Source organism: Aotus nancymaae, unplaced genomic scaffold (assembly GCF_030222135.1).
Source record: "Aotus nancymaae isolate 86718 unplaced genomic scaffold, 86718_ANA_hifiasm-v0.15.2.pri h1tg000059l, whole genome shotgun sequence".
NCBI classification, from domain to species: domain Eukaryota; kingdom Metazoa; phylum Chordata; class Mammalia; order Primates; family Aotidae; genus Aotus; species Aotus nancymaae.
Window position 1 is genome coordinate 37,847,652 of NW_026988473.1, and position 16,021 is coordinate 37,863,672.

The window sequence follows — 16,021 nt, forward strand, 5'->3', positions numbered from 1 at the left end:
ATGGTAGGAAGGCCATAGCAATGCAGAAATTGGAACTGCAGATTATAGAAGCTGTGCGGTTTTTCAGTAATGTCATTTGACTTTTCAATGCTTCCTTAAGTTTATTAAATTTTGATTCGTGGCCAATCAAAAAACAATTGTACATTGATTCTAGATACAGCATAATGGCAAAAGAAAATTATTCAAGCTGAAGGTGGTATGTGTATTGCACAACTTAAAGGCACAGTAAACCTTGCTAAATGAGTTGGAGATGAGTAAGAATGCTTATCAGGTCAAGTGAAGGTAGACGCCATTGAAAAATCTACTCATTGCTAAATGGCCAATAGTGGTAAGTTTTTAGTGAAGAATAATTTTTGGTTTTGAGCTTCTATTTATTTATTGTTTTTCACATTTAATATGTCAGTGGAAGAAGAAATGAGTAATCTAACTTAAATTAGAATACAGGAAACTGCCTAGATATATTATTAGGTAGAAGCAAAAGTACGGTGGTTTTTGCCATTGCTTTTAATTCTTGTAATAAATATTAAATTTCATTATCTTTCTTTTTTTAAAAAAAAAGTGGTGTCAAATGGATATAGTGTCAGGGTGCAATCCTTGACAAACTTTGTTTTGAATTTTTAAGATATATTTAAAGGTTTTCAACCTCAAAAGATAACTCTCAGTAAAACAACAACAAAAATCAGCTGAATTATTTACAGCAATGGTTAGTTATTATTTATATTGGATTTATTTAAAACATATGCCTTTCTCAGAGATTAGGTGCTAAGAGTATGTGTTAATATTTGCAAAGTCCTTTGAGATATGTTTTACCAAAGTGTAAATTACTTCAATGAATGACAAAACAAATAAGAACATCTTTAATGAAGCAAAAACATAAAAGAATTAAAAGCTAAAAGCATTTGAACACATTTTAAATGCAATTGATTGCATTTTCTGAATTAGTGTTTAGTTTTGAGGCAGTTGGTCAAACTGAGTTTGGAAATACTCATGTGTTAATAGCACTCATATTTCTCTTACTATGATTTAGAGCACTATAAATGTTGTCTGAGATTTTATATACATCAGAAGCAAACAGCCATATTTTCCCCCTAGATACAAATATAGGCATTAATATAATTTTAAAATTATATTCACTGTTCTCATACATTGCCAAATTAGAAGACAGGTGTGTGTGTGTGCGTGCGCATATATATATGTATATATAATTTTTAATGAATTGTTGAATTTCAGCTGCTGAGTAACGGCTGCTTCTGCAGCATTTCCACTAAGGATAAATGGAGGCTTTAATCTCCTTGCTAGTTGTTTAAAATTCCTTTGCATTCTTACACAACAGCCCATTTTTCATCACCAGGATAAATATGCAATTTGAACTATGCTACTTTTTACCTACAGTAAATCAGTATGTGTCATAAGAGCAAAAAGGAATGTACTATCACTCACTATCATGGACCTTTCCTTAGAGCAAGTCCCAGAAGACATTGCCAAGTTAAGTTGCTATAGCAACAGAGCTCTGGTGTCTCTCTTGCTTGGATGTTTCAGTGAGTTGATTTTTACCACACAGGCATAATCCTGAAGACTTTTTATGCTAAGGAAGAAATTACACAGTCAATAACAACATGTGTGACCTTTCTATTGATCTGTGATGATTTAATTTAAAAGCAGTACAAAGCAGGTAACTCCATAACATTTCAAATCACTTTGCTGACTTACAGTTAAATTATTCACTGTCTTTTCTTTAGGTCCCTCAAGTACTCGTATTTCTTAAATTAGAAAAATACCCTTAAACCACTGGAGTGTTAATATGGCATTTCATATTATTTTACCCAACTGTGAAGTGCTGCTATAAAAATGTCTTGAAATAATATCAATCTCCTTAAAAAATACTACGATTAGCAAGAGAAGACTCAACATGACTATACTGGCAATATGGAAGTATTATCTTCCGATTTCTATTGAAAAGGTGGCAGGACAGATAACAATATGTCTTATTATAGAATTCTAGTTAGTTTTGCCTATTAAGGAGATAGACCACATAAAGCATTTTATACAGTGCCCATCATACAGCAACGAAAATATTGTCATACTTTTTATCCTGTCATAATATAGTCAGGCAAATATATTATATATCTTTATATTGAGCACTATTGATTATGCAATTGAATGCCCTTTGTATTCTGAATACCTTTAAAGTAAAAATGGTGTAAAAATACTTTACTATGGTTGATCATTAAATATATCATAAAAGGTATGGATTATTTTTAGAGGACTAGCCTTGTGAATAAGATACTTGAATTTAATGGATACGCCACAGGAGGCAGCTTGGAGGGGAATGTGTTGTAGGTTTGAGAAGTCAGGGCTTGGACTTTTATTTATTATACTACTTACTTAAGAACTTCTCTAAGACTTTATTTTTTCACCTGTAACAAAAAGATAAAAACAATTTCCAAGCTCTATGGTTTAGAAAGAATCCTGTGATATAAATATAAAGCAGCTGGTCAAATGCCTGAAACAAATGATCCTTATTAAATTTTTGCTGTCTTTTCCTTAAAGGTTTTCCAGTCATGTCCTTGAAAATCATTTCCAAATGAAATCTGAAGATAAAAATGAGTACAAATTAAATATTTCTTAATACCTTAAAATACATGAGGTTTAACTGTGGCAAGATGTGGAAAACTTTCAATATAAATTATGTTACAAATTATTACATTTGCTTCAAATGACAATGTCTTTCTCAAACTATGTTTTTACGACCTCCTAGCACAGGAAGATGCTCTGGGGGATAAAAGGTGGGAAAGAGACTATTCTATGGTTAAATAAATTTAGAAAATGCTGAACAATATACTTGTCTCCAGAAGCTTACAGATCATATTAGTTTATTGAACCGCCCAAGAAATTCCTGGTGAAGAGGTCAATATTGTTTAGTGGTAAAGAGTGTAAATTTAGGAGTTAGGCTGCCAGGGTTTAGGGTCCACTTCCAACGCTTATTACCTTCTAACTTTGAGAAGTTACTCAACCTTAGTGTCTCAGTTTCCCCATCTATAAAATGGAAAGGGCAACAACATTTTCCACATTAGTATGAGAGGTTATAATGAGATATATCAGTGTACTGATACAGGCTAACAAAGGCAATTATCAGTAAATAAGAGCAATTAAAGAAACCTGTTTCAATGCTTAACCATGTTAACTTTTCTTTATAAACAATATTTTTGAACATCTTCTGGAGCTATTATTCTTGGGACCACACTTTGAACAACTCTAAAGTACAATATTAGGGTAGTGATAAATTGAAATTAAGTAAAAAAGTATTCATCACATTAGTGAGCAAACCAAGTAGCACAAAATGTCATCTACCTCATAACATGTGACCCGACTGGTTGCTATTTTGCCAGAAATTTTTATTATCAGAACATTAGAGCAGTTTATTTGAGTGTAAAAACCTTATCCCATAGATGTTCTATTCATTGGGGCTGTCTGCATCCATTTCATGAATTAGCACAAATAAGTTTATCACATTACGTTATTTTCCTATTACTAAAACTGAGCCCTAAAGGAATGGAACACCAAGTGGATAAAACTGTAATGATTAGTAGAGAAAAAAACTGAGTATGTAGATCACTGATAGGGTCTGCAAAGACAAGGAAAGACAAGGCACATTATCCAGACAGTAGATAAACATTTGCATATTTCCTAATACTAATCCTAAACAACATCAGTTTCCAAAATGGAGGGATAAAATAGCAAAAGAAGATAGCTTCATCTAAGAAAATATATGCTACAATTTCACAACAATATGCAAAAATTATCTGTAGTCTAAATAACACCACGACTCCAAAAAACCACGCTACCCTTTTCTGGAAGATAAGAAACTCAGGAAAAGGACCATTCAAATAAGCAGTCTGCTAATTAACCTCACAACTTTCAGAAAGCTTTGAATTTATTCTCAAATTTTTAACTGTATCTGGTTGCTGGTTTCTCTTAAAGAGTTCATATTTTTTAAAATCTTCATTAGAAACTTGCCGAACAAAGAAAATCACTCTCATTCTGTGTCCTTGACAATTAAAAACCATTTTCTGTTATTCCTGTTTTCTTTGTCTTCATCCTATTTCCACACAGAGCTATTTTATAGGTAAATATAATTTAAAAGCCCATTTGTTTCACTTACAATTACATCTTAAGCACTGTCTCCCAAGAATACGCAGAAGCCTTCAAAATGATCATTTTTAGCACCCTAATGCTAATATTCTTTCATGACCAGACATGCAAATGATTTCCAATTGTGTTGTTGGTACACTGAATCCCTTCCTATACATTGTTTTAAAGTGGTTTTCAAACTTCAGGACACATATGAAACACTGGGAAGGCTTATTAAAACACAGGTGACTGGGTCCTACCATCAGAGTTTCTGATTTAGTAAGTCTTGGACGAGGCCCAAGAATTTGCATTTCTAACAAGTTTCCAGGTGATGCTGATCCTGCTCATCTGTGGCCATTTTAAAAATTACTATTGGAAGAGGCTAGGTGTGATGGCTCATGCCTGTAATCCCAGCACTTTGGGAGGCTGAGACCAGTGGATCACGTGAGGCTAGGAGTTTGAAACCAGTCTGGCCAACATGACAAAATTCCGTCTCTACGAAAATGCAAAAAATTAGCTGGGTGTGGTGGCACACACCTATAATCCCAGTTACTTTGGAGGCTGAGGCATGAGAATAGCTTGAACCTGGGGGTCAGAGGTTACCATGATCCAAGATCACACCACTGCACTCCAGCATGGAGTACTTAGGTAGAACACAACCATCACATTGGAAATGATAAGTCAAATAACACAGACATTATTATTGCATACAGGCTAACAAAGACAATTATCAGTAAATAAGAGCAATTAAAGAAACATAATTTTCAGTAGATATGAGCAATTAAGGAAATAAAAGACATATTTCTGAAGTCCCTTTTTATAGGCTCATTCGAATTTGTATTGCCAAATGACTTCTTGATACTTGAAGCCTATGTATATACCAACTGATTGAATAAACAAACATGAGTCCTAAGATCCACCTATTTACATTTCAAAGATATGTATTATGGTTGAATTGGAATAATCCAAATTTCTATTACTGCAGAAATCAGCAAGGTTTTATCATCGCTCTCCAAATTCAAAGTCACTGAAAAATAACGGAAATATTTATATTTTGGAGGAGAGTACATTTGCATCTGCACAATATAAATAAAAATTAGCTGCGTTTGATAGTTCAAAAAGCAATGGTGCCCTTTGGAGAGTAAAGGGCAAAAATCTGGCTTTGAGAAATTATTTTTTCATACACTAGAAACAAGAAAATTCCCATTTGGCAAGAGATTATTAGGATGTTTGCCTAAAACCTCAGAGGTTTTTCTTTGTACTAAAGGATTCTTTATATTTAGGTATGGATTAGTCCCCCACCTGTAAATGGAGGAGTGTGAACATAAACAAGCCTGTCTACAAAAGCACATAGATGCCTCTATTAATACAGCAGTACAGCAAATCTCATTTTCTCTAGAAATACTACATGAATAGATTTAACCAAAAGATAAACATTTCTTGAAAAGAAAAATGGAACATCAAAAAACCTGCCTTATATAGTAAGGACATTAAAAACATGTTCTTCATAAACACGGATATTAAAATCTTTGACAAATGACTAAGTATGAAAGGTCAGATGCAAATAAACATATGTAATATATATTTTTGACTGAATATATTAGGTTACATTAGAGGGAGAAGTATATAATTTATTAATCATGTGTTTCATTAACACTTTTATTACAAAAAGGAATAACTGTGTAAAAAAATGATGCTTTATGTTTTGATTCTAAACTCTGGAGCCTAATATTCTAAAGAAGACTGATTATCAATTGAGAAAGGTCAACCTGGTAAAATTTAAATATATCTCTGGAGATTCTAGATAACTATTATTTAATGTACTAAATGGAAAGCAGGTGGCTTGACTAAAAAAATATGTATCCTATCCTTGCAATTAGAACAAAAGAACAATAAGCAACTCAGGCAACCAACTGCCTTTCCTAGTGAGGCCATCTACCCAGATCTGTCTCATATCCCTAATAATAACATACTGTTATATCCTTTTTGTTGCCATTCCAAAGCAGAATCACAATTGTCTCCTGCAAACTTAAGAAATATATTAGTAAATACTAGTCTAAAATTAGATTAAAATTCAAAATAATTAACATTATAATTTAAGGCTAAAATTATGATTAAACTTTCTTTTTTCAACTACACGTTGCAGAGCCTTTAACAAGACTTGTTATACAAATAGGTTTCAGTCAAAAGTAGAAATTAAGAAAACTTTACATGGGCAAAATTTCAACAGAGTCATTACAGATTTGAGCATTGTGAGAATACATATTGCTGGTACTAGATGTATATATTTGAATCATTCTATTCTACAACAGCAAGATACTTTTTAACTTATTCAACTGAGGAAAGAATATAGTTTTTTTTTATCACAACCTTCATTCCTTCAGAAACGACTAAACCATAAAGCAGAAAATCACTTCTATGTACAATTGCAGATTTCTAGAAATGCATCTATATTTTTCATTTTCTTATTTTTTAGCAAAAATATTGGTTTTAGCAAAAGTCTCAAACTTACTTTGAGAGATTAAATTCTCTTGATTCTTAGCAAAACAGAACACAAGTGGAAAGGCTTCTGCATTCTATTTAATCTCCATGGTGTTTTTGGTGTGTATGTGTTTTGGTATATGTACAAAGAGAAAAACAGTTTTATTTGTTTAACCTCCAGTAGTACATTATAATGTATGCTACTTAAAAAAATTCATATCATGTATCTTTAATTGTAAGCACCATATGGAAGTTCCTGCTGTTGTCTGTCATATTTCCCCCAACTCAAATTCTGAGTGTTCCCATAAAGAACGAGATAAGTGAAAAGTAAAACTTTACCCTGATGAAGAGGATCTTTTCTCCCACCCGGTATCTTCCTTGGGAGAGTCGCTCCACACAGAACTTGTTTGGGCATTTGCAAGGAGGATCTTCAGAAATTCGTTTCACCTGAAATAGAAGACCAGGCAAATTCATTCTTCTTAATTAGGTTGAATTTCTGTTAATTTGCTCCAAGGACTCCAAGGCCCATGAACCCTTAATGACTTTAAACTTGTTCTTTATGGACATAATGTGAGCATAGGAATATCGCATTAAATTGTAACTATGTAAAGGTCAGGTCCCAAAGACAGTTGAAGGCAAATGACTGCACTAAGGCAAAGGTGGCTAATGACAGTGATGATTTTGGAGGATAAGGAGCAGGAAGTCAACAGGAATCATAGAAGATAAATGATCAGCTGGGTTTCTACTTTTAGAGGACTAAAAAGACCATGCAGATTTGGGCTGTCAAGGTGAACCTATTCGAAAACTAGAATAGAATGTATGTTAACACACAGTTTATATTACCTCAGTATAATTTTAATTATATGTTACCCAGTTTCAAAATAATGAGAATGAATCTAACAAGTCTTTTTAACGAGACTATTGTTTCATCTTATTTTGAACTCTAAGATTTTCTCTAAGAAGTAATCTCTCATTTACTCAGCTTTACCCTGCAATTCACTCCATCTCAGTCATTCCCACCTATCAAACCCTACTTCTGTGACCATGTTTTACAGCTTATGTAATCGATGCCTGCGTATCAGATTTTTATCTCCATTATATCTATTTTCTCACTCTTTAAAAACACATAATCTAAATGATATGTGCATAAAGCTCATGAATAGTTGTGATTACTAGAAGATAATAGTCCAAGGCTTTAGGAACAATTTTATGTTTATGTTTTCCTTGACTGGGAACAACCCAGTCTGTCTGCTCTTCAACCAACCAACTAACCAAACAACCCAAACAATAATGTACTGTGTTATGAGGAAATGTTTCCATGGAAGAAACAGAAAGCTGTAAATGATGTACAGGCTGCATTAGAAGCTATATAGAACAAATTTAGAAATTGGCCTGGATTTCCTCACCCAGATTCTTCCACGAAGATGTCATGGTGTCTAGAGTTATGTCATGAGAAAAATGCAATCATTCCTTCAAATAATTCAATGTGTGACTTATCAGCCTTCTAAGCAAAAACTGTGCAGAGAGTAACACATGAACTCAACTGCATGTTGATGTAAAGGAATTAAACAACTTAGTTTCCCCAGAATAAGATAGGTTCCAGAAGGTATGAAAGCTAAAACAGTGGAGGAATAACCACAAAAAGGGAAAAATTCCTGAATTAAATTTATCTAAAAAACTATACAATTACAACTCAAAAAGGATGTACAAAAAGAGAACCAACACTATTTTTGGAAGAAAAGAACAAAAGAACCAACTTTAATATATGCATTGTCATCAGTCCTTTCTGCCATCCCTAATTTTGCTGACATATAAACCTACGACTTTTAGTACTTATTTTTATCATAGCGTATTATATCTCATTTATTGGTTAACCTTAATATCTTCTTGCTAGGCTGAATTCCTTAAGAGTTAAGATAGTATTTTATTATATTTTAAAATCAGTGATACAAAGCATGTCCTAATGGCAAATAAATATTCATTAAATGCATATTGACTAAATAGATAAATAAGAACATGGATCTATACAGGACATGGAAAAATTAGGGGAACTAAATAAGCACGGATTCAAAGAACCTTAGAAATGGCCTTCATTGAAAAATGAGAAAACTACTTAATGTTAAGTTAGTGATTAGGGCAATGACTTTGTGTTGTGAGGTTTTTCTATATTATACTTGATCCATAGATACATTCACCCCAGTGTTAATAGACTTCTGTTCTTAGAGAATTTTTGAAAGGTTATTTCTGAATGGGATGATGATAATAAAACAAGATGCATAAAAGTTGAATAATGATCACATCATTTCCTTCCAATAATTCAGAACCACATTCTGGGGTGAGGGTAGGTTCACAGGACCAATGAATGTTGTCTATAGTTACTGTTTTCAGTATTTTTCTATGTCTATCTCTTTCTATATGTGTTTATAAAATATGTGTAAATATAAATACGTATATATATGTAAATTATGTTTATGCCATTGCTAGAAGTGGCACAGTTTTCCTTATCACCACAAATAAGGGCTTCCATGAGGAAAGCAAGGATGTAAAACAGGAGGGGTTGATCACCCAGAAGAAAATCAGACTGACAGCATCCAAAAAGTACATGGCCTGAGGCCTGAACTTGAGGAGGATCATGCTTGGCACAATTTTACTTGCCATGTGGTAATTAACCAAACAGTAAATTGATGTTCAACTGGTTTCTTGACTAAAAAATGATAATCACAAGTCTGTATGGAAAGTATTTCCATTTTTCAGTGTTCTTAGACAAAAGACAGAAACTCTTGGTATCAAATGAAGTAAAATACAGGAAACATTTTCTCAAGTGGCCTGCTCTTCTCTAATGCCTTTGTGGCTTTGAAAATGGAGTTGATTTTAAAAATCAAGGGCTGTTTTTGTAGTTGTATGAGAGGTGGAAGCAGAAGTGGAAGAAACAAGGCCAGACTGTGGCCAGTGGAAATATATTGTCAAGTAAACAGTGATTGATGACATCTGTGCTTCTTACATTACCTAGGGAAAAGTCAGTCTGGAAGGTGTTCTTTTTTGGCTAGGAACCCAGCCAGTTTTCAGATGAAATGGGATTTCAAGAGAAGCCTGATTACTCAGAATTATACTATCTCTCATCCACATACTGAGGAAGTTGATGGAGAAGAGGAAGAAAATAAGAATGGTTTCTGAGAACTGTATTCAACTCATTGTGTGAGAACTAGCTCAGCGAAGAGAAGAACTAAACCCGACTCCACCGTTTTATCATAGCTGAATCACTCTATCAGGACATCTGGAGAATAAATTAATCTGAATGGATATCACTGTGTTTCTTTCCTGATATCTTGTTTAAGAAGGCGAGATGTCTTTTCCACATAAAGGGTCACCTATTTTTTCCCACCATTCCTGTAAATATCAAACAAAGAAATGTGAAGAAACATTGAAGGTTTCCAAACTGGCAGTTACTGCTGAAACTGTTCACTGAAATCTAATGTCTTAACACAGATCTGCTTCCCTTGCTTTCTCTCTTTTTTATTTCTTCTTGTTTTTTTTTCACTCCTCCTCTTTCTCTTTTTCCTCTTTTTCTTTTTTGGAGTGGCAGATAATAGCTTTCCCAGAGTAAATATAGCCAGTATTATTAACTAAACGCAGGAACTCTGCAAGCAATCTCTATTTTATATCTCTATTCTAAAACCCATGTCGGGGTACATCAGTTTCAACTCCCAACTGCAATATATGCCTCACATGCAGTGAAGCAGTTGCTATAGGAACAATTTCCTTTTATATTAGATATATGAAGTTTGATTTAAACCATTAGTGAAGCTCAAATTTTTTTTTTCTCTGCTCCACTGTTCCTGAAGTAAAACACTTCAGTAAAAAAAAACCTATCACTTAAACAGAATGCAAATAGTTCAATGTAGTCTTCCCCAGTGTAAAATGAAGGGGACTACAAGAAACTTCTGTGGTCAAATAAGTTTGGAAGATTTCAGGTTAAACAAGATCTTATTATGGAACTCACTAGAGCCTTTGATATGCCAAAATGTATTACCAGACTCTAGATGAGGACTATAGTAATTTGTATTTCTCAAACTAATCTAACCATGGTGTGTTTGATCAAACATTTCTTGAAAAATGCCATTTTAAAGACTTGTAGAAACATAGTATTCTAGCGGGCAAAGGTACAGAAATATCCACTTTGTATATTTCCTACTTTTGATTAAAACTTCTTAACTAAGCAGATGGTTATATTCTAAACTCCAGTAAACTTTAAAGAAGATTTAAAGCTTCTATGAAATCCCTTCTGTTTTTCTCAATTGAGAGCATACAGATTGAGAGTAGGGGAGAACCACCATGGAATGGCTGACTGGCTTACTATTGCATGGAAAGTCTTCATTTCACTCTCTTTTTCTGAACTAGAGTATTGGTAAAACTCTGAAATCCTTTTCATCATTATTCCACCACCTTCTTGCCCTCTCTTCTTTTTCTCCTCATCTCAAGGATTGCCAGATATGAGACAAGCTAGTGAAGAAAGAAAACCATTCTAGCTATTTCTTCTAGGTTCATAGAAGTAGCTTCAAGTGGCAACATCTCCTCCCTCTACAAAGCTACACTAGAATTAAAAAGTGCATTCATTTGCAGAATATGTGGCCAATTTGGATATATAGAATAGGGGAGAAGGTTAAACTTCAACTAGCTACATTGATAATTGATCCAACAAACATGGTACTGGATGTAGATGGATAAAATATGGTCCTTGTCTTTGAATACATTAGGTCTACACCTTGAGAGGAAAGGATATTTGTGTCCAATAAGATAAATGCTTCATTAAACTTATACAAGTACTTGGAGCACCAAGGAGTAATTTGCCAGTTATACCTGGGATGAAAGATACCAGAAAAATCTTTATGTGGGAGGTAGCACAACCTGAATTTTAAAAGATCGAAAGGTGTTTAAAAGTAGTTTAAAAGGTGAGGAGACAGAAATACTATGAAAAGCAGCAGTGGCTACATCAAAATGCAGGGACTAATCCAGTGGACAAAGTAGCTGGAAAACGCACAGTAGGCCAGAACATGGAGGGCTATGAACTATATGACATATCAACGAGCTTGGGTTTCACCCTAGATGTTATAGAGAACCCTATATAATTTTAATCAAATCCAAAGTGCATTTAGTTTGATCCTTCTGGTAGCAGAAATGTTGTAGAGATACATTTCAAGAATGGAGTGATCAACAGTGTCAAATACCAGGAAGCGATCTCATAATTTTAGGACTAAAATATTTCATTTGATCCAGTAATTCATTCAATAGGAGGTTAAGGGGGACATTGGCCAGATACTCTTCAGTGATCTGGAACCCTGACTATAAGGCAATTTTGTAAAATGAGTGAAGGTCATGGCTGAGAGGAAATGGACTATAAGCAAGTATATTTGCCCCAGGGGAAATACATTTATAAGAAAAAGACTAGAGGAACATCTTACCCTAAAGTAAGTCCTTTAAAATCCTTTTCAGTAGTATTAAATCAAAATGTCTTGCCCATTCTTCTTTAGTTCCCAAGTGATTAAACAGTTACCCAGAAGACAGCAAATTAAACAGGCTAAGATACCTTTAAGAGCTAATATGTTTGCTGCCCTTACAGAAATGAGGGTTCTCAATCTGTCAGACAAACTGTTATATTTCTGCTCATCTAAATCTGCGGTATAGTTTGTAGTGTCATGAAGAAAAGCAAAACACAGAGAAATGTCTTTTTCTGCATTCTGTAGTGTCAAACCATTTTCCCAGCTCTTTTCTTCCACTCATACTCTAGAGGAAGAAAATCACAGCGATGGACCACCAGTCCTTTTCAGTTCTGCCTATTTTTATAGCTGGCATTGCGGTTGGTGCTAGTTTCTTAGGACTCTCCCTAGGTATGTGAGACATATGCCTGTGTAATGCCTCTGGCATTACCATTTTCTACAAAATTCAAAAGTAACTACACCTCCCAAAATACAAACTTTGCATAAACAACATCCCAGTCACTCATGATTTATCTCCTTTATTAACATTTTTACAGTGGCACTTAAAATATATGTGTGGAGGGCATACACACACACATACTACTTTTCATAACCGAGAACTACTTAACAGACAACCAAGGTCCCCTGAGTTTTAATTCACCGTGTTTGCTGTTATACTTAAAAATGGTTTGCTGTGATTCTGAGGACATTGTTAAAACATTTCCTAACTACAAAAATTGTGACTCAATGACTCTGCTAAGTAGAGGGACCTTGGAGGGTTAGACAAAACTGTGATGGAATCTAAGGTCCTCTCCTCCCCTCAGCAGGTTACTCAACTTCTACGTTTCCATTACTGGAGAAGGAACCTGGCTTTCATATATGAGAGTACTTGAAAAACAATGGTAGTACATAAAAGGCACTTATCTTCTCTATCATATATTTACTTTCCCATCTTTTAACAATCCTCAAGATCTTGTGTCTTCAGGCTTCTCATCTGTGAAATGGGGAATTGTGACCCAGTGACAGAGAGGCTTTCATGTTTTCAAATACAATTTTCAGCGAGTTGACTTATTATTCTAAAATTTTATTTGTTGTTTAAAATAAAGTGTCACTTAATGACACTGTTTCAGTTTTGAATCTCAAGATGAATTGTAGGACTGCAAAGTTTTTCATATGGGCTTAAAATAAATTTCAAAAAAATTGATATAGGTAAAGGTTAGACTGATAAGACATTGCACACAACGTGTTTTGTAGTACAGGAAAGACTAAGTGCTGGTAAGAAGTCTAACTGATTTTACTTACTGCATCGTCCAGTAAGTTTCCTGTACTCTTTTTTCCAGAAGACTTTGATGAAGGAGAAGGTGAAGGAGAAGGGGCGGAAAGAGTTTCTTCTTGTTCAATCTCTTTTTCCAATTTTATCAAACCAGGAGGCTCCACACCATACCTTTAAAAGACACTGGATCGTTACATCTGCATAACTTGTAATGATGAAATTACCATATATCACATTTGATAACAAGCACCATGGGAGTAAATTCCTTACTTTTAAAACCAGCATTCACTTTTTTTTCTGGCATTGAAATGTTTAGTTCTTGAATTAGCATCCTTCTAAGCAGAGGAAAAACATGTATACCTGCTGTGTATCCATACATGCACATATATGGACACATGATATACTAAAAATATATAAAAACACTCAATGCAATATGTTAATGAAACAATAAGATGAATACTAGGTACAATTTGACCTTCAGCATTCACACTTACCAGCTTTACTGATATTAGTGCTGTAAACTATTTTGAACATAAGTTTGTTAAAAACAGAAATACAATCAGAGGGTCACAGTCAAGTTTGCAAACAGCAATCCTAGAAATAAAAATCTTTAAATGATTTAGCAGGAAAGAAATTAACTTGTAATATATTTCCCATGGCCCTGAAACAATGTACTATGGGTTATACAATGTAATGGGTTCTGCTCCTAGAAACAGCATAATGAAAGCACATATATTGTTTTGGAAAGCAACTGAGCAGAGAGAATACAGAGACATAATTTAGAGTAACAATGTATAAAAAAATGTGCATTGCAAATTATAAAGGCCAGAAAAGGTCAAAGAGAGAGACATAGTTGTTATCTCCTGTAATCATATATTTCTTTAGCTAAATATAAAATTACATTTGGTTTCCTAGGTACATATCAACTGTACTTAGGCGGGGAGGCCAACAATAATTCCAGAATTTGAGAGTTGTGAAGGATTTGGGGATCATCAATTTACACCCTTTCACTTTTACAGATAACAATAGAGATCTAGAGAAAATATATAACTAATGAGGAGCAGGATAAAGACTTAAATCCAGTTTCTCTGGCTTTAATCAGGTGATTGGGTGTTAAAAAGGAGGGGAAGAGTCACTTGGAGATGTAAAAAAATAGGGTATGGATAATCTACAAAGGAAATAATCTATAGGTAGAGAATATGTTGACAATATGTTTTAGTACCTCTTAATGAACAGTGTATGAAAACATCATTAGATTTAACCTTAAATAATTTTCCTATTCTAATGGGTTATTGTTTTAACTGACATCATTACTCATATGTTCAGTACATACTACTAGGGGAAAGCAATTTCCCTATTCTTGATTTTTTTTTTTTTTTTTTTTTTTTTTTTGCTGTGGATGCTCAAGTAGTTTTATTCTTGACTTTTCTGCTTCTTACCCATCTGCTACAAGATAAAGGGATTTGTCAAATTAGTAAATTTAATAATAAACTGAGCATGCTTTACTTAGTTTACCCTACTTCTAGGGAAGAAGCTGTTCCCCAGAAACCCTCCACATAGACCCCCCCACTTTGCCTGCAACTAGGTAGTTAATTGCCTAATGCCAGAGCTCTGTTAAAGACACTAAGCACATCTATCAGCTTGGATCTTTTTAGTTGTAAAGGTGATATGCAACTCTTTTATTTTCTATTTTTTCAGAATTTGGATAGTAAAGAGGGGTGCTATATGTTAGGAGCCCTTTGAGAGGTGGAAAATTTGAACAAAACTGTCTAGTAAGCACAATTCTACTGAACAGTTACTGCTTTGAGAACAGCCTCTAGTTCACAGATTAATGTTTAGCTACATAGGTATCATTAGCTAAAAGACTGTAGGCACCATTTAACATATTTCTAATCTTTTGTACATAGTTACCTGTTTATGGGACAGGACAATGGTGGAAATACGCTGGACTGCAAATTCTGTAGTGATAGAGACCATTGTCTGTCTCATTCTGAGAATCACCAGCATCTCATATAGACCTTGGCACAGAACAGTTACCTAATAACTACCATTTGAATGTAAAAAAATTCCTCTATTCTCATATAAAAATAATGTAAGGTTCTTAATATGAATTCAGGCTTATGGATTTGAATCCCTAAATGCATATAATGCTTTAATAAAATGTGTCAGTATTAAATGTACAAAAATACTTGAACAAAGTTTATCAAAAAGATTTTAACCTTGTCCAAAATTAAAGCACATTTTTTTCTAGTAATCATTAATCATGCTGAATGCTACAAAGCATCTAGTTAGCTTGCTCTTAACAAGTACCAACAATACTCACATTGATATTTGCTTCTTATTCTTCTCTGAGTTAGATTTTGAACTAACTGTTCCATAACCTGCTTTTATAGTTTTTAGATTTTAAATAATTTTAATTTGTATTTTAGATTCATGGGTACATGTGAAGAATTGTTACATGGGTATATTGCATGATGCTGAGGTCTGGGGTACAAATGATCCCATTACCAAGGTAGTGATCATAGTAACGAATAAGTAGTTTTTTTTAGCCTTTCCTCCCTCCCTTGCTCTCTACTCTAGAGTTCTCAGTGTCTATTGTTCCCATCTTTATGTCCATGAATACCCAGTGTTTAGCACTGATATATAAGTAAGAACATGCAGT

The 16,021-nt window shown here is 33.9% G+C and overlaps 1 protein-coding gene across 6 annotated transcripts in view; it reads right to left on the minus strand.

Annotated features, from left to right (window-relative positions):
* Positions 1–16,021, minus strand: part of GAS2 (growth arrest specific 2) — a 139,575-nt gene that overhangs the window by 48,797 nt on the left and 74,757 nt on the right. For all 6 annotated transcript variants that reach the window (XM_064365099.1, XM_064365098.1, XM_064365100.1 and 3 more), the window contains exons 6-7: positions 13,389–13,530; positions 6,952–7,059 (exon numbers count right to left, since the gene is read on the minus strand). In XM_064365099.1, coding sequence (XP_064221169.1) covers positions 6,952–7,059; positions 13,389–13,530 — 250 coding nt within the window. The remainder of the gene's footprint in view (positions 1–6,951; positions 7,060–13,388; positions 13,531–16,021) is intronic.